The sequence below is a fragment of the Rhizoctonia solani genome, chromosome 15, assembly GCF_016906535.1.
Source record: "Rhizoctonia solani chromosome 15, complete sequence".
In the NCBI taxonomy this organism is placed as follows: domain Eukaryota; kingdom Fungi; phylum Basidiomycota; class Agaricomycetes; order Cantharellales; family Ceratobasidiaceae; genus Rhizoctonia; species Rhizoctonia solani.
Window position 1 is genome coordinate 869281 of NC_057384.1, and position 24868 is coordinate 894148.

A 24868-nucleotide genomic window follows, 5' to 3' on the forward strand; every position below is an offset into this window, starting at 1 on the left:
GCCCCCCCATGGGAGATCGCCGGAGACCTTTAGACAAAGAGTCCATCTAGCTCGTTGGTTACCTTTATGCGTACTATAAAATGGTACCGTTCGTCTAAGTATAGATAACATTACTACACAATACCTCTTGGGTTGGTGCAGGACAAGTGAATCACTTTCCATAGGTGATGACCTCAGACGACAGTAAAGCATCCTATTCGATGAAATTGAGTGGCGAGATTATTCACTTCATGACTGTAGATGAAAAGCTTATGCTGGGCTATCAGCTATTCATGGATCGTTGTGCGAAGTGCCACACAGTGGATACCGCCATTTCGGAAAATGGGTGTGGGCAATCAGAGAAGGACAAAGTGAAGCAAGGCCCGTCCCTGAAACAGCTGCACGGTCAGTTTAGCGTGAACTTGTTTGGCATGAATACTAAATCTTAACGTATAATTTATAGAGAGATTCAATGGTCCTCTTCAAAGATATTTTCGAAAAGTCGAACCAACAACCAGAATACTCGAGGTCCGTTGGAACCAAGATAGCCTACATCAGCACCTCCAGCACAATTCAGTTCTGGACGAAAGCTGTTGTAACCCTTCAAATAAGGGTGCGCTGTACAGATTTCAAAGAGAAGCAATCATCGCGTTCATTCAGTGCGGTATGGCGCTCTTTCAGAGCAAAAAGGATCAACTCTCAAATCGAACCACGGAGAATTGAGAAATGTGTTTCTTGCATTCACTGGACACCCAAAATAGGAAATCGTATGTGAATAAAATATCTGCTATTTCTGGGGCGGTAGGATATGAAATTTTGAAGGTGTTGCACAATGGATGTTTTGCGGCAAGGATTGGGCAGTGGTAAAATGGAGCCTCAACCTGCTGAGGCATGATAGCAATGTAATGGTGTCAGTGAAATTAAGTTAGAGAATCTGGTATTCCAATGAGATAGGGGCCAAAGGAACAGAAGAAAACTGGACAAACCTGTAACAAAATACCCAGACCTTACCTGTACCAGTATAGCAGCCAATCTGCCATATAGGTAATAACTGACTACCTGCAAGGTGGATATTGGCACTGGGAGTGTTATTTAGGTTCTTGAGTTCCCCTGACCCTATAAGGTCTCAATAATCTTGGGAGCACTCTGAGACTTACTCTTGTCAACAAGCACTCCAGACCATCCAACATGACACTTGGAAGTGCTTGTGGAGTGCTCCCAAGTGCTTGCTGATCAACCTGGATCTGTTAGACTCTAACATGGAGGTTCTGCAAACCAGAGCACTTAAAAGTGCTCCAAGGTTTTGGGGTCCCTGTGGAGGGCTCCCTGTATGTGTTAGGTGGAGCCTGTATCCCAAGCACCCAAATTTGGAAGTTTTGAAATACAAGTATGACATGCTATCCCTGGGCAACTACCCATAAGCCAAAATCTTGCATGTAGAATACATTACAAACCATTGAGTGCTCTACAATCTCCAAATCTTGATACAGACCCTGGATACAAGACCTAATTTGGTTGCTGTTGTAGACACAATCAATACCAGGGATTCAATTCCCATTTTCTCAAATTTAAACAGACTCAAACAGACAACATTCTCAATCATGTGACTCCAGCACTTAGGACACACCCTAAGCACTTTGCCATGTCTCCTCCTCTACTTAGTCAGCTGCATAGCCACCTCCACCTTGATGACATCATAGGTGACATGTATGCATGAGTAAGGCTGCTGATTGTTGTAGACACATGTATACCAAAGGGAATTATTCTGATTTTCTTGAATTTAAACAATGACAAATGGACTACATTTTTGATCACATGACATTGGCGCTTATATCATATGCTAAGCGCCAAGTCATGTCCCCATCTGTGCTTACTTCATCATGCATAGCTACCTCCACCTGATGACATCACTACAACACATCAGTGACACATATGCATGAGTAAGGCCAACTGCAGAGTGGGGTTCTTATTTGATATAGACTGCTTCCTTTCCCACACACAATGTATTTGCAATTAGCACTCTCTGTAATAATATAAGGAGGCTCACCAACCATGGTAACACCCAGGTTGATTACCTCTTGTTGTATCCCCACACTGTACAAGGCCCCTAAGGCCAGTAACTACTAAGTCCCACCTGTACTTGTTGCCTTAAGCAACTTACCTATTGTAGATACATAGCTTGCCATCACCCTTACAGCCTTGGTCATTGTAATCAGATAGTTTGTTGTTGTAGGTAGCCACCACACTGCCTTAAGCAGTCTAGATACAAAGTCCACATGGCCACAAGCGCCTGCTACCTAGACAGCCCTTAAGGATGTCTAGGACACTGATGTGTCATGACCCATGCCTTTGCTGGCATGTCTCCCAACCAAGCCACCTACTAATAGGATACTTCACAGTCTTTAGAAGGCCATACATACTCACATATATGCAGCCAGAACTGTCATTACTCTAAGGGTTCATGACTTAGAGACTGACAGTCCACCCAGTCACATGACCTCCCCCCTCCAGTCTTTTATCAAATACTATACTAAACTACTTCAGATTTGGGGTGGGGGGATTGTTGTAAATTGGGGGAAAAGAGGTTGAGACTCTGGTGCTGAGCAGAGTCTGTGTTGCAAGATTCCCAATTTCCAAGCTAAGTAAACAAGTAGCTTCTTTAGGGTTCTCTGGGTCTAGCTATCTTGAATACAATCAACTACAGATATATCCATTCTCAGTGTAAAGTGTCTTAGTAAGTATTTCTCTAAGAGCAAGAGTAATGGCTCAAGTTCCCTTTGGCAGAGATAGTTATGTAAGTTTCACTCCTAGTTGCAGGAGCTAACTGGTTACTTAGTATATATCCTTCTGAGGATGATTGCCTTCTGTTCACTTAACCTAAGAACTCTGTATCAGGTCTACAACCTTTCCACACTATGGGTACTTGGGAGATCCACTTATACAAGTTTAAGTTATTTGAAATCTTGAGGCACAATATATCACACAATTGAGGGGGGCAAGCCCAAACCCAAGAGTGACAGTCAACAGTAACAGTGAGTGGAGTGGTGGGAAGGGTGAAGGGGTGCCCTCCAAGGGTATGCAAGAGTCCCCTTTTATACCCTAGAGTGGCAAGGTTACTGAGTCATTCACCTAGTCAGAGTATGAATATGACTTGCTTAGGACTGTGCTTCCTAAGACTTTGATTGGTGGGTGGGAAGGCATGGATATGACTAGGATTGAATGTGACTGCTCTTGGGTTGAACTGCAATTAGTTAAAAATAGAAACATCTAGATACATGACTCAGTCTATCAAAAAATGCTTGGCAGCCAATGAGCACTTAGAGTGAGTCATTAGTGTGAGTCATTCTGGTGGCAAGCAGAATGGCTCATAAGCAGGATTTGCAGTGCCACTAGAAATTACTAAATAAGGAAAACCTTAGTAATCTCATGAAAGGTATGACTCAACTGAGCTAGGAATAAGGTTCATTTCCCAAGTTAGAGCTAGTCATGTGCTGAGCTAGATGTAAAGATATGAATATAATTATTAGTAAGGTACCTGAGCCACATAGATAGAATCTTGTGAAGCTAATATCTTCATGAGATCTTATCATATGAGCACGTGACAGGCAGCGTTAGAACGAGCGAAAGGAGCTCTATTGAACGATATGTAACACATACAGTCAATATGAGCGTTACATAGAGTAATGACAGGAATAATAGAAAATAGGAGACAAATGGCCATTAAATCAGAAAGTAAGATATATGCAGATTATTGTGGATGGTGAGCTGTGAATGAAATATTGTGAGATACATAACAGGGATGACATAATCTCTTCTATAATAATACATTATTCAGACCTTGCCTGCAGGCTCCCTTAACATTGGCCTGTGGCAAGGGGGGCAGGGGAGTGCAATGTCCCCCAGCAACTTATATCATTCATATATTACTGTGCATCATCTATACTATATATCTTTGACAGTGGATATATATGGTAATAACCCTTCCAGATATGGGTAATGACATTGAAAACAAGCTGCTTACCTATACCCAGTATATATGCATGTATGTACATATGTGTTGCCAATAGGGGATGTAGGGATGACTAATGCCCCTACATCAATGATGCACAACATATTGTCCCAACAACACAACTTCAGATTACCATTTATGGTAACCCACCTTCCTAATTAGGAAAGAGACATGACTTGAAGAAGACTTTCAAGACAAATGGAGACCAAGCAATTTAGACTTGCCAAAAATGGCAATCCCCTTTCCAAATTAGGAAAGAAGATGAAATGGATGGATGACTAAGCTTAGTCAGCTGAACTATGATGAGTCAGTGTTACACTCCCTTAAATTATACCATTGGAATTGCACAATTTTTCTATTATTTTTAGTTTTTTGTACAGACTCAATATCTTTTGTTTTTTCATCACGTGATTTTGGTGCTTATTATGCCAGGATGCCAAGCCAAGATGTTGTGCCAAGGGCGCTTAAGAGAAATCCATGCTTCTGTGCAGCCCACAGCATGCTTCTCTTTTCACATGGACTCTTCTTTTCACATGTGCATAGACCATGTACATAGCTACCTCTTTTCTATATTGTTACAAACTCCTTAACTATACCATTGGATTTGGACAATTTTTCTAATATTTTTAGTATTTTTTACGAACTCTTTATCTTCACTTTTTCAATCATGTGACCTTGGTGCTTATTATGCCAAGATGCCGTGCCAAGGGCGCTTAGGAGAAATCCACGCTTCTGTGCAGCCCACAGCACTCTTCTTATTTCATTTATGTACTTCTTTTTCTCACGCGCACAGACCATGTAGATAGTGCCTCTTGGTCTATATATACAGCAGGAAAATCACTTGGAAACCCCAAGTTGATTTTACCTTGTCTCATATTCATTGAGGAGGATAGCCCAGCCAGCTAAGTAGCTGGCCCCCAGCAGTAGCAACACTTACCCCTACCTTTACTCATCACACTTCCCAGGCCTCAGGCCCCCTTGCATCAGCAGTAGTTAGTAGTAGGTTGCCTTAAGCAATAGTAGTATAGCCTTAGATAGCCTGTTATGTAAGCAGTGTATTAGTTGTATGGCCTTAAGTGCCCGCTCCACTAGCAAGTACCCACCTTACAGTGGTGTACAACATATATATACAGCAGGAGAATTGCTTGGAAACACCAAGTCAATTTTACCTTGTCTCTTACTCACAAGACAGGTTATCAGAAGCCAGCTAAGTAGCCAGCCACCAGTAACACCCATGCTTACCCTCCTATTCTTACCTATCACACCTCTAGGCCTAAGGCCCCCTTGCATTAGCAATAGTTAGTAGAAGTTGCCATAAGCAACTTAGTTGATAGTAGTATAGCCTAGATACATAGTTAGATAAGCATTGTTTGTAGTAGTATGGCTGTAAGCGCCCATCCACTAGTGAGTACCCAACCTTACAGTTGGCATACAACAGTCAGCAATCAAGCCACATAATCAACTCAGTGATGACAAATCAAGTATGACTAAGCATAATGACAAATGCTTAGTCAGTAATCAACTCACATGATCAACTAATGAATGACAAATCACTTACAACCAAGCATGATGACAAATGCTTAGTCAGCAAGTATTCAACTCAGCCACAAGTCACATGATGATGCCTGTGCTCAATCTCTGGGTAAAACCAGGCTGCATTGGGGAATAAGACTACCATATAAGGAAATTGGATGAGTCATACTTATATTATGGCTCTGCATGCCAAGAGTATGAGTCATACTTAAGCAGTGTTCCACATGATCATGTGCTAAAAATAGAACTGTTACAACCTCCTAACATATACCATTGGATTCGCACAATTTTTCTGTTATTTTTACTATTTTTACGAACTCAATATCTTTACTTTTTCGATCACGTGATCTCGGCGCTTATTATGCCGAGATGCCGCGCCGAGATGCCGTGCCAAGGGCGCTTAGGAGAAATCCACGCTTCTGCGCAGCCCGCAGCACGCTTCCTTTTTCACATGTAGTCTTCCTTTTTACACACGCACAGACCACATGTATTTAGTTGACTTGTCTATATATACAGCAGGAAAATCGCTTGGAGCCCCCAAGTCGATTTTACCTTGTCTCTATTCATTGAGGAGGGATTACTCAGCCAGCTAAGTAGCCGGCCCCCAGTTGTCTTCAGAAGTTACCCCTTTTACTTAACTCATCACACCTCCCAGGCCTCCGGCCCCTTTGCAGTAGATAGTATCAGAAGTCCGCCTTATAGCGGCATTAGTATAGCCTTAGTACAGTAGATTACATAAGCTTGTAGTAGTACGGCCTCAAGCGCCCGCTCCCACTAGCGCGTACCCACCTTACAGTGGTGTACAACAAGAACCAACTCTGCCAAGACCTCACCTCACTGGTGTATTTCTTGGCATCCAACTGGCTAATCAAACACTGTCACATGGTTCTTTGACTCATACTGCTTCTGAGGCTGTGCTATGGGTCCAAGAGGCTGTGCTCCTATTTGAAATATTTATATAGACCCAAGTGAAGCCCAGGTATATATAGGGGCAGAACAAGCTGCTTAGAAAGCCAGCTTGTTTTCCCTTGTCTTACAACTTATAGGGACAAGCAGGTGCTGCTACACCTGAAAAGAGCAACTGAGTGATCAATTTCAAATTCAACTATCAACAACTGTCAATAAAGGGTCTCCACTGACCCTTCTATCTGATTTGTGATAAGAGTACTATCAGAGTCTTCTCATCACTTGGACCCTAGGTGTCCATTACTTTACTTGCAAACAGCTAAAGACCTCTTTGTGGGTTGCACTATTTTTGCTCTGATTAATAGAAGCTCTTGAGTATTCTATTTGAATAAGATAATGAGGTATCATTGACTATAAATTAAGATAGCCTTATCTTAAAGAACCACTTCTTTGAAACACATGTGTTAAGAGTTGTGTAAGTACAGGAGTAAGAAAGAATTATTATATACAAGATGTATATGGGAATAACTAAGAATTAGTATTAAGAATCAGAGTATATGCGCAGAATATATGCACAATATAGGCTAGGTTATCAGGAATAACAACTCCTAACAAATAGTCTAGCAACTATGAAGTGCAGGTGGTTGGTTATGTATAGTACCTTAGACTAATGTTACTTAAGCCTAAGTGACTAAGGGTATGTATACTTAAGGTCTCTGGGATAGTACCTTAAGTAAGAGGGTTATCTGACTAATGTACAGGATTTATAGGATTTGCCTAATAAGTATAGGACTTATATATGCTTAAGTAAGACTTAAGGCTTATGGGGTTTACCTAAAATATATCTAGGATTTATGAGATATTGTAGATAAAGCTATCTTGTTGTACACCACTGTAAGGTGGGTACTCACTAGTGGCGGGCGCTTAAGGCTGTAACTAATACAGACACTACTTATCTAATCTAACTACCTAAGGCTAACTACTACTGCATAAGGCAGCTTACTACTAACTACTGGTGACAATGGGGCCTGAGGCCTGGAGGTGTGGTAGGTCAAGGAAAGGGGTGAGTGCTACTGTTACTACTGGGGGCTGGCTACTTAGCTGGCTGGCTACCTTCTCTAATGTGTAAGAGACAAGGTAAAATTGACTTGGTGTCTCCAAGCAATTTTCCTGCTGTATATATAGACAAAGCACACTATTTACATGGTCTGTGCGTGTGAGAGAAAGAAGTATAGAAGACAAGTGAGAAGCATGCTGCGGGCTGCGCAGAAGCGTGGATTTCTCCTAAGCGCCCTTGGCACGGCATCTTGGCGCGGCATCTCGGCATTATAAGCGCCGAGATCACGTGATCGAAAAACATAAGGTATTGAGTCCGTAAAAAATACTAAAAATAATAGAAAATTTGGGCAATTCTAATGGTATATGTTAGGAGGTTATAACATTGCCCCCCCCCTTAAAGGCTCTTGGCGGAGTCACAAGCCTTTTTCAGTTGTGACTTGTTGAAGCGTTGAATTTCTTTCTGGCTGTGTTCCAGCAGTTCTTTGGGTTCCCATGAGTTGTCTTCCGGACCATATCCCTTCCATTTGATCAAGTAGAACCATTTTCCTTGTTGTCTTTCAGAGTCAATGATCTGCTCTACTTTGTACTCCTCCTCTCCTTCTATTGTTTCAGGTGGACGGCGTTCCGGGAGTGGTTGACTAGGGGATTTGTGGACTTTGGACAGTAGTCCTACATAGAATACATTGTGGATTTTCATGGTTTCCAGGAGTTCCAGGCGGTACGCATGGCTGGAGATTTTTTTGGTGATTTTGAAGGGTCCTAGGCGCTTTGGGTCTAATTGTTGGAGTTAGAATGGATCTCCACATTTTTTGCGTCCAGCCAAACTTTCTCTCCAATTGAATATTCCGGGGTGACTCCCTTGGTTCCTGCCATTTTTTCCTTTGTCATTTCAGGGCGGATTCTGCTTCCTTCCATTCTTGTGCTAAGGTATCAGCCACATTGTCAGATTCTGGTACGTTTGCTGGGACATTGGACGGGTTCATGACCGGGTTCCTTCCATATACCAATTCAAAGGGGGTTCTTCCGGTGGCGGAGTGTTTAGCATTGTTGTATGCGTATTCCACTAATGGCAACCAGGAGGCCCAGTCCAAGTGGTCTGCTGCTATGTATGATCTCAGGTAGAACTTGATGAATTGATTCACCCTCTCCGTCTGACCGTCTGACTCCGGGTGGTAAGCCAATGAGAATGAGGGCTTGATCCCAAGACGTTGGTACAGTGCCCTTAGGAATTTCCCTGTAAATGTGGTTCCCTGTCTGATATTGTCCTAACCGGCAACCCATGGAGTTTCCACACATGTGAGACAAATAGTTCTGCTAATCCCTTGGACAAGACTTTCTTGGTAGTTGGAATGAAGTGTCCAAATTTGGAGAAGGAATCTATTACTACCAGAATTGCGTCAAATCCTTGAGATTTAGGGAAGCCTGTGATGAAGTCATAGGAAATTGTGTGGAAAGGGAAAGGGGGGACTTCCAAGGGTTTCAGGGAGATAACTGGAGCATGTGCGCGTTGATTGGCCTGGCAAACTGGGCAGCATTCCACCCATTCTTTTGTAGAGGATTTCATTCCTGGCCACCAATAATTCCTACTGACAAGTTCAAGCGTCCTTGTTGTCCTGGATGTCCTGCCAGTGGAGAGTTGTGGAATTCCTTCAGAAGACGTTCCTTCAGGGTTTCTGAGTCTGGGACAACTAGCTTCCCTTGGTACCATAGGAGGTCCTCTTCCCAATTGTAGTCCCTGTAAGCTTTCCAAATGGAGGGGGGTGCAAGGTCTGCATCCTCTGTGAGAAATTGGATGATAGGTTCCAGAGATGGATCTTCCCTGACTCTGGAGCAAATTTCTGTGACAATTTCAACTTCTTCTTTGGAGGTATTGGCAAAGACCTCTGCTGGTAACATGACCTCTGGATCTGGCGGCATGTCTACGTAATCTGCCCTCCTAGATAGCGCGTCTGGCTTTCCTGATTGCTTTCCTGGGCAATAGTGGATCTCAAAGTTGAAATTGCCCAAGAATATGCGCCATTGGGCATGCCTGCGATTGAATGTTCTGGCCTGCATCCAATATTCCAAGTTTTGATGATCCGTGAACACCTGTATGGGTTTACCCGTTGCTTCTAAGAAAATACGCCACTCCTCCAGGGCCTTGATGATGGCTAGGAGTTCCTTGTCATGGGTGTTGTAGTTGGCCTCAGCACCAGAGAAGGATTTCAACATATAGGCTACTGGGTGTAGGCGGTTATCCTCTCCTTGCTGACTCAGGATTGCTCCCATGGCTACTCCTGACGCATCTGTTTCTAGATAGTAGGGCAAATTGGGATCTGAGTGGACTAGAACCAGTGACCTTGTTACTAAGGACTTCAATTCCTGAAACACTGTCTCTTCTAGGTTACCCCATGACCAGGGGGTTTCCTTTTTGGTGAGATTGTGGAGAGGCCGTGCTACTGAACTGAAATTGGGGATGAAGCAACAAAGGTAGTTGACAAAACCAAGGAAGGCCTGGACTTGCTTGACTGTCTTGGGTGTGGGCCAGGAGGTGACGGCTTCTATCTTCTTTTGATCCATTGAGAAGCCTGCAGGTGAGATGACGATTCCTAGATAATCCACAGTGGTAACATGGAAGTGACATTTGGACAGCTTACAGAACAGCTGATTCTTTAATAACCGCAATAAGACTTCCCTAACATGTTCTGGGTGTTTGTTAGGGTCTTTGGAGAAGATTAGGATGTTGTCCAAGTAAATGACTACTGTGATATCAATGAGGTCGCGGAATAGGTTGTTCATAAAATGTTGGAATGCTGCCGGGGCGTTTGTCAGACCAAAGGGCATTACTAGGTATTCAAATAGGCCATATTTAGTCCTGAAGGCAGTCTTCCATTTGTCCCCTTCCTTGATCCTGACATTGTTGTAACCCCAGTGCAAATCTAGCTTAGTGAACATTTTAGCGTTTCTAAGTTTGGCCATAAGGTCATCCTGTCTGGGGAGTGGGTAGACATTTTTCTGGGTAACGTCATTCAGTTTCCAATAGTCCACAACCAGTTGTAGGGAGCTGTCTGCCTTCTTTACAAACATTACCGGGGCACCTGCTGATGAAGTACTGGGGCGGATCTTGCCCGTGGCTAGTTCTTTGTCAATATGTTGCTTCAGTGCCTTAGATTCCGCATTGGTCATGCCGTAGATTGGACCTGTTGTGAGTTTGGCATCCAGAGTGAGGTCAATTGAGATATCATACTCCCTATGTGGAGGGAGGACCTTAAACTCCTCTTTGCCAATACTCTAGCAAACTTGTGATACTGAGGGGGGAGGTCTGCTAAAGGATTAGGGTCTGCTTCTTCTTCCAAGGCAATTTGGGCCTGTTCAGGGAATGTGACTGTTCCCTGTTGCCAATCAATGAGTGGGGATTCTGATGTAAGCCAGGTCATCCCTAGGATAGCGGAGGTGTTCCCAATGGGGCAGACTAGGAAGGGGATGGTGTGTGAATGGCCATTGGCCAAGACCGTGAGCTGAACCTGGTGCCAAATGCAACCAGTCTGGGAAATTGTACCGTCTAACATTCTCACAACTTGTGGATTTTTGAGTTGGGTTTTTGGTATTTTATATTTTTCCACAATCAAAGGGGAGATAAAGTTTGACGTGGCTCCTGAGTCAATGAGAGTTTTGAGGGTGTCTGCTGGTTGATTTGACATAATCAGATCAAGATAGAGTAATGGTTTTTTATTTGAATCAAGAGCAATAGAGACAAATTCAACAACCAGGTCTGATACATGTGATTCTATGGATTTCACCAAGGACTTGACGGCAGTCCTTGGCTTCATTCTTTTTCCAACTCTACTACTTCTCCCACCTTGGCGGCTTCTTTGATGGTGGCCTTCCATCCATTGGGGCATTGTTTGATCCCGTGTCCCTTTTGACCACATTTTATGCAGAGTCCTGAAGCGTGGCGGCGGTCCCGTTCTTCTGGTGTGACGTAATTAGGGTCCTTGGATAAACGGACCCTCTGCGTGGTGGTGGTAGAGGTGGTGGCCACGGTGGCTGGGGACTTGGCGGGTGCCTTTTTTGGCTGGTTCTCCTTGTTTTTGTGGCAGATGTTATCAATTTTTATTGAGGCTGCAAAAATTGCCTCAAGCTTGTTGGGGATGCTATCCTTGGTTGACAGCAGCTCCTTGACTTTCCAATGGAGACCTTGCGTGAATTGCGCAATGAAGGCCTCCTTGTTCCAGTCTAATTCCGCCATCAAATTGCAGAACTCTGTGACGTACTTGGAGGTGGTTGTTGTCTGGGAGAGGGTGGCAATTTTTCTGGCCGCAGCCCGTTTGGCGTTGGGGTTGGCAAAGGCCTCTTTAAATTTGGTGGTTAGGCCCTGGATAGTGGTAGGGGGGTTGCCCTTGCCCTCAATAATTGCCCCAATTATGGGGAGCGCCCAATCGGCTGCCTTGTCCTCCATGTGGTAGAGGATCCAGACAACCATCTGTTCTTCCTTGTCAAATTGATCCCTGTGAAGGGCAACCCAAAGCATCATTTGGTCCAGCCACTGGGTGGCTTTTTGTCCCCTAGTGTCTCCCTTATAGGGGTCTGGGAGGTCCATCTTGGGTTGCTTCACGCTGGACCCGGCATCAAAGGGGGTGAGGGACCCAAGGTGCCACTTAGGCGTTCCTTGAGGTTCCTTTTTTGGGTGCCTTGGTTCTTCCTTGTCCTTGGAATCAAAACCCATGCCTTGAGAGGGCCGGAACAGGGCTTTGAGTCCAGGCCTAACCGTGCCTGGAGTGTGGGTTTCCCCTCCTGAGTGGGTAGGAGGGGTGACAGGCCCAGTCAATGGGCCAGGCTTGGTTTGGGCTCCGCCCTGATCCTTGTCTCCAACAAGGTTGTTGGTCTCCTTGCATATGGCAGTGAGCTGAATGATTTGCTTGCCTTGAGACTTGACTTGGTCCTGGAGGGACCCAACTTGGGTGGTGAGGGCTGCAATAGCCTCAAGGAGAGCGCTAAGGGTTGGCTCTGGTTCCATTCCTGGCAGGTCTCTTGGAGTGGGAGATGGGCTGCAAGTGAGTGGTTGGGAATGGGATGGAATGGAGCGGCTGGTGGGGTGCGAGTAGGGATGTGGGACGCCAGAGCGTGTGGATGGAATAGTGGATACGGCGTGGGGAAGGTAGGTGCCTGATACAGGACTTATGAGCAGTTTTTATGCAGTGTATATACACTAAACCCTTGCGTCAAATACCTAGCGTTGGACAATCCCTACAACAAATCAACAGATCTGGCAATTGTGATACAAGCGGGTTTTTTGCAAGCGGGTACTTCAGCTGACTAGGGTTGCTAACTGCAGAGTTCCAGCAAAACTCGTGGTATGCAGACAATAGGACTCATTAGCCTTATGGCAATTTGGTACTACGTGGGGGTGGGGGACTTTTGATTATTATGTCCCGCAAGGTAGCCCCAATCACGGTTTTTTCCCTTGTGCTAGTACTAGGAGTCTTCTTGTTTGTTGATCAAGCCTACAAGAAGTCAATTTTACAATGTTGTACACCACTGTAAGGTGGGTACTTGCTAGTGGCGGGCACTTAAGGCCGTAACTAATACAGACACTACTTATCTAATCTAACTACCTAAGGCTAACTACTACCGCGTAAGGCGGCTTACTACTAACTACTGGTGACAATGGGGCCTGAGGCCTGGAGGTGTGGTAGGTCAAGTAAAGGGGTGAGTGCTACTGTTACTACTGGGGGCTGGCTACTTAGCTGGCTGGCTACCTTCTCTAATGTGTAAGAGACAAGGTAAAATTGAATTGGTGTCTCCAAGCAATTTTCCTGCTGTATATAGACAAAGCACACTATTTACATGGTCTGTGCGTGTGAGAGAAAGAAGTACAGAAGACAAGTGAGAAGCATGCTGCGGGCTGCGCAGAAGCATGGATTTCTCCTAAGCGCCCTTGGCATGGCATCTTGGCGCGGCATCTTGGCATTATAAGCGCCGAGATCACGTGATTGAAAAACATAAGGTATTGAGTCCGTAAAAAATACTAAAAATAATAGAAAATTTGGGCAATTCTAATGGTATATGTTAGGAGGTTATAACATATCTACAATATAAGGGGTATGGTGGATTGAAACACTATCACTCAATCACAACAATCCTTACAGTATTGTTGCACTATACTCAATGTTGAATTCAACAACTGTGACAGTCAAGGGGCACAGGGTTGCAGTAAGTACACTAATAGGTTACCCTGTGTCTGTTGGGACTGGCCTATGGTCTTAGTGCGCCAAATAACCTCCTATGCTATTTACAGTGAGTCAATCACTAAAGTAAATGTGCAGATAAGCTGTTAAAGGCTTGTGTGTATATGTCAATATACAAGAGTAAAAGTAGGATAATGGGATGCATTAGAAGCGTCTTCACAGGGTCCTTTTATACCCTGAGAAGGCGCACAAACAAGTATATACATGATTGATACCAAGAGGGGGTACAGGAGGTACATGTGGCAACTGAAACACTTGAGGGAGCCAATACTTTGGTACATAGTAAACAAACAACAGTTCCTAATATTTGCCCCAAGGCAATGTTTGCCCCAAGGCAGTATTTACCTATGTGGGTCCTTAGATGTCCCAAGGCTAAATGTTTCATCCTTGGAGTAAACAGTTCCAAAGGTAGGATACTGCTGCATTGGGTAGTTACAGTAAATGGGGCATAACTCTGCCAAATGCTGTCCGTTTTGGGAGTTTGACCCAGCGTTCTGGAGTGCACAAACATGCGCACCTAGGCGCAAGCAATTTGGCAGTATGGGATGCCCGGGTGATGGAGAAAAGGCGCATTTAGTGCGTCGGCGCTTAAGGGTTGATTAAGCGCTGGAGCACTTGCCTATGCAACAGGGGGGACCCTGAATATTTCTGTGTGTAGCCACAAGATAGAATCTTGCATAATAAATACTACAAACAAGAGAAATATTACTTGTTACTGTTTACCTACTCAGCTGAATTTATATATATTTAAATGAGTGAGAAAACAGCATATATGCAAAAGGCATCGCATATTGAGGGTATTCCTGAGGTTTGTAGGTTTTGTAAAGGTCACTATTGGATAGAGGGACCTTGAGAACCTTAGTTCGCATCTTTATCTCATTTGTTTACTGTAAGATTACTAGTGTAATTAATAAAATAAGTACAGATTGAAGAAGTAATGTCATATCCATAACAACATGTCTGCCACTCCTGAGCCTGACAGTGCCCCAGGGGGTGCAGATATTAGAAGAAACCCTACTAGAACCAGTCAATCTTCAACCTTTGATGAAGGACCAGCAAGAAGGAGGGGAATCTCAGGAACCTCATCTGTAGGAACCTCTAGAGCCTCTTCTCCTACCTATGCAGCGAGGGGACCATCTGTCATGCCAGGATCAATGCCTGGCTCTGAGGATGAAACTACTGTGATTGAGGACAATACACTGAGCAGCAAAAGTATTGCAGGTCAGGAGAGGTCAAAAGTTTACCTCCATTGCTGAGCAGCCAATCAGTGAATCCCATCCAAATTATACTGACACATGTGGCCATTGTAACACTATGCTTTAGCACATAATCTTACAAATCCATCAAGGACTGAGCTCACAACCCTGCTTTTGCTGTAATGCAGCCTGCAAAACTTTTGCCAATTGTGTTGAGCATCTTAAAGATCTGCACATAACTGATTATGCAGTTCAGTATAAGCTCTGGTTTTTTGCACACACATTCCCAATTATAAGGGCTATTGCTGGACAGAGTATCAGCTTGTTCCACTTATTAGGGACTGTGTAACAGAACTGTCTTCTCAGGGCCAGTAAAAGAAACTCAAAATTGCAGTTGCATTGCACTCAAGGCACTGTGTGGGCTGGAAATGCTTTGGGGTATTTCAGGTGACTACTGGTACCCAGTGAAATAGTTTCTGTGACCTTCCCATAGCTGGGACTGGAAATATAAGAGATTGCAGTGGGTTAGGCTGTATGAGCTGAAGATTGAAATGCCAGTCATAAGCTGGAATCCAAGCCAAATGACATAGAACCTCTAGCAGTAGTAGACATAGATCAAGGGTATGCTGAGATCAGTTATCTATGGCAGCAGTGATGTGTACACAAAGATAGCATGCAGTATACACAGAGATTGCAGCCAATGGGTGGGGTCTCAAATTGGACATCTTCTAACTCTGTGATTGTGAATTGGAAAAGGTTGAAACTCATACAGTATAAGGTTTCTTTAAGACAGACCTTATAATGGAAAACTGGATGTTTCCTGATTGACAATCACAGAGTTAGAAGATGTCCAATTTGAGACCCCACCCATTGGCTGCAATCTCTGTGTATACTGCATGCTATCTTTGTGTACACATCACTGCTGCCATAGATAACTGATCTCAGCATACCCTTGATCTATGTCTACTACTGCTAGAGGTTCTATGTCATTTGGCTTGGATTCCAGCTTATGACTGGCATTTCAATCTTCAGCTCATACAGCCTAACCCACTGCAATCTCTTATATTTCCAGTCCCAGCTATGGGAAGGTCACAGAAACTATTTCACTGGGTACCAGTAGTCACCTGAAATACCCCAAAGCATTTCCAGCCCACACAGTGCCTTGAGTGCAATGCAACTGCAATTTTGAGTTTCTTTTACTGGCCCTGAGAAGACAGTTCTGTTACACAGTCCCTAATAAGTGGAACAAGCTGATACTCTGTCCAGCAATAGCCCTTATAATTGGGAATGTGTGTGCAAAAAACCAGAGCTTATACTGAACTGCATAATCAGTTATGTGCAGATCTTTAAGATGCTCAACACAATTGGCAAAAGTTTTGCAGGCTGCATTACAGCAAAAGCAGGGTTGTGAGCTCAGTCCTTGATGGATTTGTAAGATTATGTGCTAAAGCATAGTGTTACAATGGCCACATGTGTCAGTATAATTTGGATGGGATTCACTGATTGGCTGCTCAGCAATGGAGGTAAACTTTTGACCTCTCCTGACCTGCAATACTTTTGCTGCTCAGTGTAGTACAGTAGAACACCCTAGCATTGTGATTACTGACACTTCTAGCTTAGAACCCATAGTAGTGCAGGATACACCTCCTAGACTACCAGCCACTCATATCCAGCCTTCCAACAGATCTTCTGTCACTATAGAAGACATTACTGCCCAGGAAGGGGATACCACTCTTAGGAGACACAACCTTACTGGTACCACCATAAGACAAGCAAGAACAAGAAGCACTTCCAATATGGGGTATCATGAAACAGCCCTACAGAGCATTCCTGCATCCATTACATCTAGTAGGAGAACAAGCCCTGTAGAGCTTGACCAAAGGCTGGGGGAACCCACACTGGGTCACCAGCCAACAGCATTAATTGCACACCAACCACAACCCCAGATACCTATGCAGGGGTTACCTATATCCAGGGCTGCTATAGCTGACTATGAGGCCAAGAGCCATCAGGTGATGCCTCAAGTCAGGGTAGAAGCAGCCATCAGCAGTGCCATCAATGATATCAAAGATGACATTGCCTTGAAGATGGGCCCTATCAAATACATACATGCTAATAGCTCTGAAAGTGCAGCTGCCCTGAGACAAGTGGGCAGAGATGTAGCAGACCTCAACCTACAGACCAACTATATAAGAAGGAGCTTAGGTGAAGTCTCTGAGGAGCAAAGAGCAGCTCAAACAGCCCATAACCACCTTGTAAATCAAGTAGAGGAGCTACAAGACAAGGTGGATGCATTGCCTCAACTCTTTCAAGATGTGGAATCCAGAATAGCTACCATGGAGGAAAGACTTTTGGAAGCAATTTTGGAGGTAGACAGGAAGATAGGACTACTTAAAGAACCAGAAACAGAAAGAACTGAGACGGAAAGCAACAGTGAGGAAGAGGATGGTGATAATCTTCACCTCTCTAGACAGAGACAGTCCTCTCCAGCCAGAAGAACCTCCATTCCAAAGGAAGCCAGACTTAAACAGCCAAATGTCTTCAATGGAAAAAGAGGTACTGAAGCTGAAACATTCATCATGAAGGTGGAAATATATTTCAAAGAGTACCCTGGTACCTTCACTGATGAAAGAAAGATCAGGGCCACCTTAACCAATATGGGAGAAGGTGAACCAGTCAAATGGGCCAGTCCCCTGATGCAGAAACATCTCAGTGATGAACCTCATGAGTACCTGACTTCCTGGAATGCATTCAAAGCAGCATTCCTACTCAACTTCAGTGATCCATCCAAAAGAGATAGGGCTATTAGGGAGATCAATAGCCTAAAACAAACTGGATCAGCACAAATTTATGCCAGTCAATTCTGAATTATAAAAGAAGATCTTGATTGGGATGAGAAAGCTCTCATTGACACCTTCAAAAAGGGACTCAAGATTAACCTGCAGTCAGAATTGATTTGCATGAAGATCACTACTCCTAAAATTGACAACTACTCTTTGGAGCAAATCATTGAAGTAGCCATCAGGACTGATGACACTCTTCAACAGGCAGCTTCAATCAGGGACACTACTACACCACCTAGTATCCTAAAGAAAGGAAGGACCAACAACTATAGACCTACAGAGAGGTTCCCTGCAGAGACTTTTCTGAAGAGAAGCCAGGCAGGTGAATGCCCAAAATGTGGGAGCAAGACTCACAAGATAAAACAATGCCCTGAGAAATTCTACAAACCTGACCCAGTACTGGGAAAGATAGGGACAGAGAAAAGGATAGAGGAGGATTGTGAATCCATAGAGTCAAAAAATTACCAAGGGCCTCTGTAACCATGTCAGAGAGTCCCCTAGAGCCCTCAGAGGATAGTGATGAGGTGTATATTATGAAAGGAACAAATGATACTCTACCCACTTACACTTCCATTGAGGGAATCATGGACCCCATCAAAACGCTTATTGACTCTGGCTCTTCACAAAACTTCATGGATATTACCTTTGCTAGGAACCTCAAGATTCCTCTGATTGAACTTCACTCCCCTAGGACAGTCATAGCCATTGATGGAAAAGAAGTAGAAGAAAAAATTTGATATAAGGCCATTCCAAACCTTATCATTGAAGGAAGAACCTTCAGACAAACCTTTTATGCTATGCCACTAGGAGATACTCCACTCATTCTAGGTCTCTCTTGGCTAAGAGAAGCCAACCCTACCATCTGCTGGAGGGATTTCTCATTAAGCTACCAGGATGAGGAACCTATGAAAGGAAAACTGGCAGAGATAGAGGAACTCCCTTCTGAGATAGAAGACTTCCAAGATGTATTCTCTGAAGAGCTCTTTAAACAACTACCTCAACACAGATCCTTTGATTGCTCCATTAACTTCAAGGAAGGGAGTGAACTTCCAAAACCTGCTAAAGCCTATCCCATGTCTCCAGCAGAGTCCAAAGCCATGAAAGAATATATGGAGAAGGAACTATTGGATGGGAAAATTGAACCAAGTCACTCTCCTATTGCTTCCCCATGCTTCTTTGTGAGGAAAGCTGATGGGGGACTGAGACTAGTAGTGGACTATAGGAAGATCAATGGCATCATCATCACAGATCAATTCCCCATGCCCTTGCAGTCTGACCTTCTAGAAAAGGTCAAGGATGCCAAGATTTTCTCCAAACTTGATCTGAAATCAGGATACAATAACATCAGAATCAAGGCAGGGGAGGAATGGAAAACTGCTTTCAGGACAAAGGATGGTCTCTTTCAATATTGTGTGATGCCTTTTGGATTGAGAAATGCCCCTTGAATCTTCCAGAGGTTGATGAATCATATTTTGTATGACATGACTGATGTGTCAGTGATTATCTGCTTAGATGAGATACTGATCTACTCTAGGAATAGGGAAGAACACACCAAACATCTCAGGGAAGTACTTAGAAGAATCAGGGACAACAACCTGTACCTGAAACTTGCAAAGTGCCTATTCTACACCACTGAAGTAACCTATATTGGCATTGTGATTACCCCAGAAGGTATCTCCATGGAGAAAGAAAAGATCAAGGCAGTACAGGAATGGAAGGAGCCTAAGACTGTCAAGCAACTGCAGTCTTTCATAGGATTTGCCAACTTCTACAGACGCTTTATCAAGGACTTCAGCACTATTGTAAAACCCCTAACTCTACTTACCAGGCAGGAAGTAAAGTGGAAGTGGGGTGAAGCTGAACAGCAAGCCTTTGATAGAGTCAAGGAGGAAATTGGAAAGGACCCAGTACTTATTCACCCTGATGCCCAGAAACCTTACTTCTTACAAACTGATGCCTCTGGAGTAGCTATGGGTGCTGTGCTTAGCCAAAGACACACTGATGGCTACCTACACCCTATTGCCTTCCTATCCAAGAGCTTTGATGATCCCCAGACTAACTATGACACACATGACAAGGAGCTACTAGCCATCATTACTTCCCTGGAACATTGGAGACTTTTCCTGGAAGGCACAACTGAGCCCATCACTGTCAACACTGATCACAAAAACCTGGAATACTGGAAGACAGTCCACACCTTCAACAGGCAACATGCAAGGTGGTACCAAATCCTGGCACCCTTCAACTTCAACATTGTCTACAGACCTGGAAAAATATCTGAGAAGCCTGATGCCCTATCAAGAAGACCTGATCACTTGGACATTCCTAACAAGGAACAGATAATGATTGATCCTAAACACTTCCTGGTAATGAAGGCAGAGGTAACAACAGACATTATTTCTCAGATCAGAGAGGCTCAGGAGGAAGATGAGTCAATTCAAACACTGATTGCTACTGTCAAACACAAGGAAGAACTACCTACTAGTGTAGCAAAACAGTTTGCTAAATACCAATGGAAAGAAGAGCTCCTATGGTATGAGGAAAGAATCTTTGTACCAGACAGCAAGGCTATCAGACTTGAACTCCTAGAACAGTACCATGACTCCCCCATTGCTGGCCATCAAGGGCAAGCACATACTTTGGAACTCCTGTCAAGAGATTATTACTGGCCAGGAATGAAAGCCCAAGTAAACAGATATGTGGAATCATGTGAAAACTGCCAAAGGAGTAAAGGCCACAAACATACAGTCCCCATAAGACCACTACCTATTCCAAGCAGGCCCTGGGAGGATATTGCCTATGACATGATAGTCAAACTCCCACTATCCAATGGATATGACAGTATTCTAGTGGTAATAGACTGCTTTTCAAAGCAGGCTCACTTTATTCCTTGCATAGATAAAACCAATGCTAAGGAAATGGCTGAAATCTTTATCAAGGAAGTATGGAAACTGCATGGTACCCCTAGGACAACAATCTCAGATAGAGGCAGGGTATTCAACAAGGAATTCCAAAGGGCCTTATATGAGAAATTGGGAATAAAGCCTCTATACTCTACTGCCTATCACCCTGAGACAGATGGCCTTGCAGAAAGAACAAACCAATGGTTGGAGGGATTCTTGCGCAGCTACTGCAACTATGCACAAGATGATTGGGCAAAATGGCTACCTATAGCTGAGTTCTGTCACAACAATCAAGTCAACTCTGCAACTGGCAAATCAGCCTTTGAGACAGTGTATGGGATGCACCCAAGATGGAATATTGCACCTACCACCTCCAATGTACCACATGCAGAAGACATGACCAAACAAATGGAACTAATTTGGGATGAAGTCAAGGCTTCCATGGAGTTCCACAAAGCAAAGGAAAAGGCACCCAGACAGGAATACAAAGTAGGAGATAAAGTGTGGCTAATGACCACCAATATCCAAACAAAGAGACCTGCAAAGAAACTGGACAACAGAAAAGCTGGACCCTTCACTATCACTGAAAAGATCTCATCCCATGCTTACAGACTAGACCTTCCTAACAACATAAAAATCCACAATCTCTTCCATCTCAATCTCCTGGCTCCCTTCAAAGAGGACACTGACTTCCACAGAAGACAAGTGAAACCTCCTCCCATTATAACAGAAGAAGGAGAAGAGGAGTATGAAGTGGAAAAGATTGTGGCATGGAAAAAGGACAAGGAGGGACTGAGATATCAGGTCAGATGGAAAGGATATGATGAGCTAGAGGATACCATGGAGAGGGCTGAAAAGATTGCCCAACTGCCTGAGATCATGGAGAGATTCAAAAAGGAGTTCCCTAATGGGCCTCTACCTCCTGAAATCAAAACCTTAGGAAAGAAAAAGAGGACAATAAAGGGGAAACCTGCTTATATGAGTGTGTCTCACTCTAACAGATATGCACCTCTTCAAGTCCCCTAAAGAGGTGCAAAAGGGGGGGCAATGTCATGAGCCATGCCCCTATTGTGCCCTTTATTCACACACCAGGGCACTCATGGTACACACTACGGCCACCGGAAACCCGCATATACTCGCACTTATGCACTCAGAACCCCCAGGTTCCCACATATAAGAGACTTATGGTCAACATGGCTGGACTTAGTGATATTCTCTAAGTCTAGGTCACATGACCTCCCCCCCTCCAGTCCTTTATCAAATACTATACTAAACTACTACAGATTTGAGGTGGGGGGGGATGACATAATCTCTTCTATAATAATATAATATTCAGACTTTGCCCACAGGCTCCCTTAACATTGGCCTGCAGCAAGGGGGGCAGGGGGAGTGCAATGTCCCCCAGCAACTTATATTATTAATATATCACTGTGCATCATATATACTATATATCTTTGACAGTGGATATATATGGTAATAACCCTCCAGATATGGGTTATGACAGGATAACTTTGAACATGGCCCTTGCATGGAGCTGACATCTCCAATACAAGGCATGGAACAGGGACATCAGGAAGGAGTAGGAATTACCCCTTCTGAACAGGCTGACCAACCAGATATGGAACCATTTCAACTTGCTACTGCTAGGATCCTAGACCCTAGGCATGAGAATCCAGGGAATAACACACCCTTGGAGGACCCTGTTGCTAGGGAAAAGGAAACCCCTTTGGTAGATGAGGCAACCAGGAATAAGACAGTGAAGGATTTTATTGAAGACTTCTTTGCCAAATTCCCTGAGGAGACTCAACCACCAAAAACTGAGGCAAACAAGAAATGGATTACTAATGACCACCTTACAAGTACCCAAAAGGTCTATGGATTCTTAATGGAACTAATAATGGGAGTCAAAAGGTTGGAGAAACATATTGACAACCATCTAAAGATGGAACAGGAAATGCTGGATCATGGTATTTCTCAGGAAGTAATTGACCAATTGGATAAAGTACTTCCCTTGTCTGCCCTCTGGGAGGCCAAGAACAACAGTGAATCCAATTCCAACAAATCAGGGTCTACTGAAATCCAATGTGAGGTGTGTGGGAGAACTAACCACTCTACTGAAGAACATAGGAAATCATGTGATTCTGGGGCAAAGGGCAATAAAGGGTCTGATAAGCGGAAAGATAAGGGTCCTGGCAACCCAGGGTATAAAGGAAGGTGTTGTAGACACACGTGATACCAGGGAATTTATTCACCTTTTCTCAAATTTAAACAAAACCTAACGGACTACATTTTCAATCACATGACTTTGGCACTTATATCATATGCTAAGCGCCAAGCCATGTCCCCATCCATGCTTAATCAGCATACATAGCCACCTCCACCTATGATGTCATCATGACATGTCAGTGACACATATGCATGAGTAAGGCCAACTGCAGAGCAGGGTTCTTATTGGATTAGTTATTTGACATCATGTATTTGTAATTAGCTCTTGTATAGAATATATAAGGAGGCTAACTGACCATGGTAACACCCAGGTCAATTACCTCTTGTCACACTCTGATCATTGTACAAGGCCTTACAGCCAGAACACCACTTAGACACATGCCTTAAGCATTGCACCCACTGTACTTATGTAGCCTGCCATTGCCCCTAAGGCCCTGGCCACCATAGCTTAGTATTTAGACATTGTAGGGTAGAACTCACCGCCTTAAGTGGTACACTTGTATTAGTCACACAGCCACAAGTGCCTGCGCCCTTGACATCCTTACAGATGTCTAGGACAGAAGGCATCCCATGCCTGGGAAGTCATCACAAACCACCACTGTCACCACTACCTCTTTATCCATTCCCATTACTAAGACATCATGCCTGCCATCAGAACAGAGACCAGGATCTCCAAGGCAACTGGGGATGCCACCTCTTACCACCTTGACAGATCCAGTGAGCACAGGACCAAGTTCCCTTGGTCCCAGGACAACCTGGATCAATGGGCACCCCCAGATCCATCCATGGGCTGGGACATGGGGAATGATCAACCCCCTATCACCAACATCTATGACTGGCATAAGGTCATCACAAGATGTGACTCTTTCCAACAATCCAAGGCTTATGCCAAACTACTTGATCCCTAAGCAACCCTTGATTACATACCAATGGGTCAGCAATGGAAGTGCTACTGGATTGGAAGAACCCTATGCTGTCTAATTAGGGGATACCTCTGCTGGGTTGGCAGTGAGCCACCAAAACAACCTAAACTGATTCAAAGCACCAAGTTATTTGTGTGTAGAGGTAATGTGGGTGCCTCTGTGGAGGATGTAGTGAGGGCCCCAGTGCTAAAGCACACAAGGAAGTTGGCAGAGTGGCATCTAGACATTGAGGAAATTGATCCTGAATGGTGGATACCAATCTCAACAGTAAGGGAATGGCTGGCTGCAGAAATTGAAAACTGGAAAAACAAATTACCATCAGGCTTAGGTGGCTATGTAGACAACCTCACCCTTGAAGATGTCTATTACATGATCCTGGAATGCAAAATGAGCATAGAGGATCTACATGACTGGCTCAAACAATGGGCCATGCAAGCAGCTCAGAATGACCTGAGCAGGAGTATATCCAACCTAGCTGTTACATCCTTACAAACTATACCATTGGATTCCCATCTTTTTTCTATTATTTTTAGTATTTTTTACAGACTTGATACCTTTTGTTTTTCAATCATGTGATCTTGGCACTTACCTTGCCAAGATGCTGTGCCAAGGGCACTTACCACAGTTCCATGCTTCTGCGCAGTTTGCAGCACACTTCCTTTCTTCTTTCTCCCCCACTGCCTTGTATTTGTAAATACTGTTTTCTGTGTATATACTGTGCTGTTCAAAACTGTTCACAGATATGCTGTTTTCTTCATGAACAAGCCATTATTTCACCACTAGTGTGCAGACCAGTTTGAAATTTTACTCAGACAAGCACTATCACCTCTCCTATGTGGTGTACATTGTTTGGTCTGATATGGTTGAGAATTGACTCAGTAACAAACAGAATTATCAGGGTATGTCTGTGAACAGTTTTGAACAATGGGGTCTAGCCCCCCAATGATTTCATGGTGACATCAGCTGTGATGTCATATGATGTCATTCAATGATGTCATACTCTACTGGCAGGTTATTCAATCTCTCCTGATTGCTCTGAGTCTGCCTCAACCCTTTGCTGTCCT

The 24868-nt window shown here is 43.9% G+C and overlaps 4 protein-coding genes across 4 annotated transcripts; 2 read left to right on the forward strand and 2 right to left on the reverse strand.

Annotated features, from left to right (window-relative positions):
• Window positions 1-7880: 7880 nt before the first annotated feature.
• RhiXN_12076 (Retrotransposable element Tf2 protein) lies at window positions 7881-11166 on the reverse strand (the record flags this gene model as incomplete). Its single annotated transcript, XM_043331891.1, has 7 exons — window positions 7881-8252; window positions 8312-8365; window positions 8425-8751; window positions 8820-9002; window positions 9074-10715; window positions 10766-10989; window positions 11041-11166. The coding sequence occupies 7 exons, from the start codon at window positions 11164-11166 to the stop codon at window positions 7881-7883; spliced, it is 2928 nt and encodes a 975-aa protein (XP_043186652.1).
• Window positions 11167-11291: 125 nt separating this feature from the next.
• Window positions 11292-12482, reverse strand: RhiXN_12077 (Retrotransposon-derived protein PEG10; the record flags this gene model as incomplete). The annotated part of the gene is made up of 1 exon (XM_043331892.1): window positions 11292-12482. The coding sequence occupies one exon, from the start codon at window positions 12480-12482 to the stop codon at window positions 11292-11294; it is 1191 nt and encodes a 396-aa protein (XP_043186653.1).
• A 2187-nt stretch (window positions 12483-14669) lies between these two features.
• RhiXN_12078 (Retrotransposon-derived protein PEG10) lies at window positions 14670-18489 on the forward strand (the record flags this gene model as incomplete). The annotated part of the gene is made up of 4 exons (XM_043331893.1): window positions 14670-14934; window positions 16530-17687; window positions 17790-18074; window positions 18242-18489. The coding sequence occupies 4 exons, from the start codon at window positions 14670-14672 to the stop codon at window positions 18487-18489; spliced, it is 1956 nt and encodes a 651-aa protein (XP_043186654.1).
• Window positions 18490-18549: 60 nt separating this feature from the next.
• Window positions 18550-23789, forward strand: RhiXN_12079 (Retrotransposable element Tf2 protein; the record flags this gene model as incomplete). Its single annotated transcript, XM_043331894.1, has 4 exons — window positions 18550-19147; window positions 19265-21637; window positions 22209-22739; window positions 23518-23789. 4 exons carry the CDS (start codon window positions 18550-18552, stop codon window positions 23787-23789), a joined length of 3774 nt encoding a protein of 1257 aa, XP_043186655.1.
• Window positions 23790-24868: the final 1079 nt, after the last annotated feature.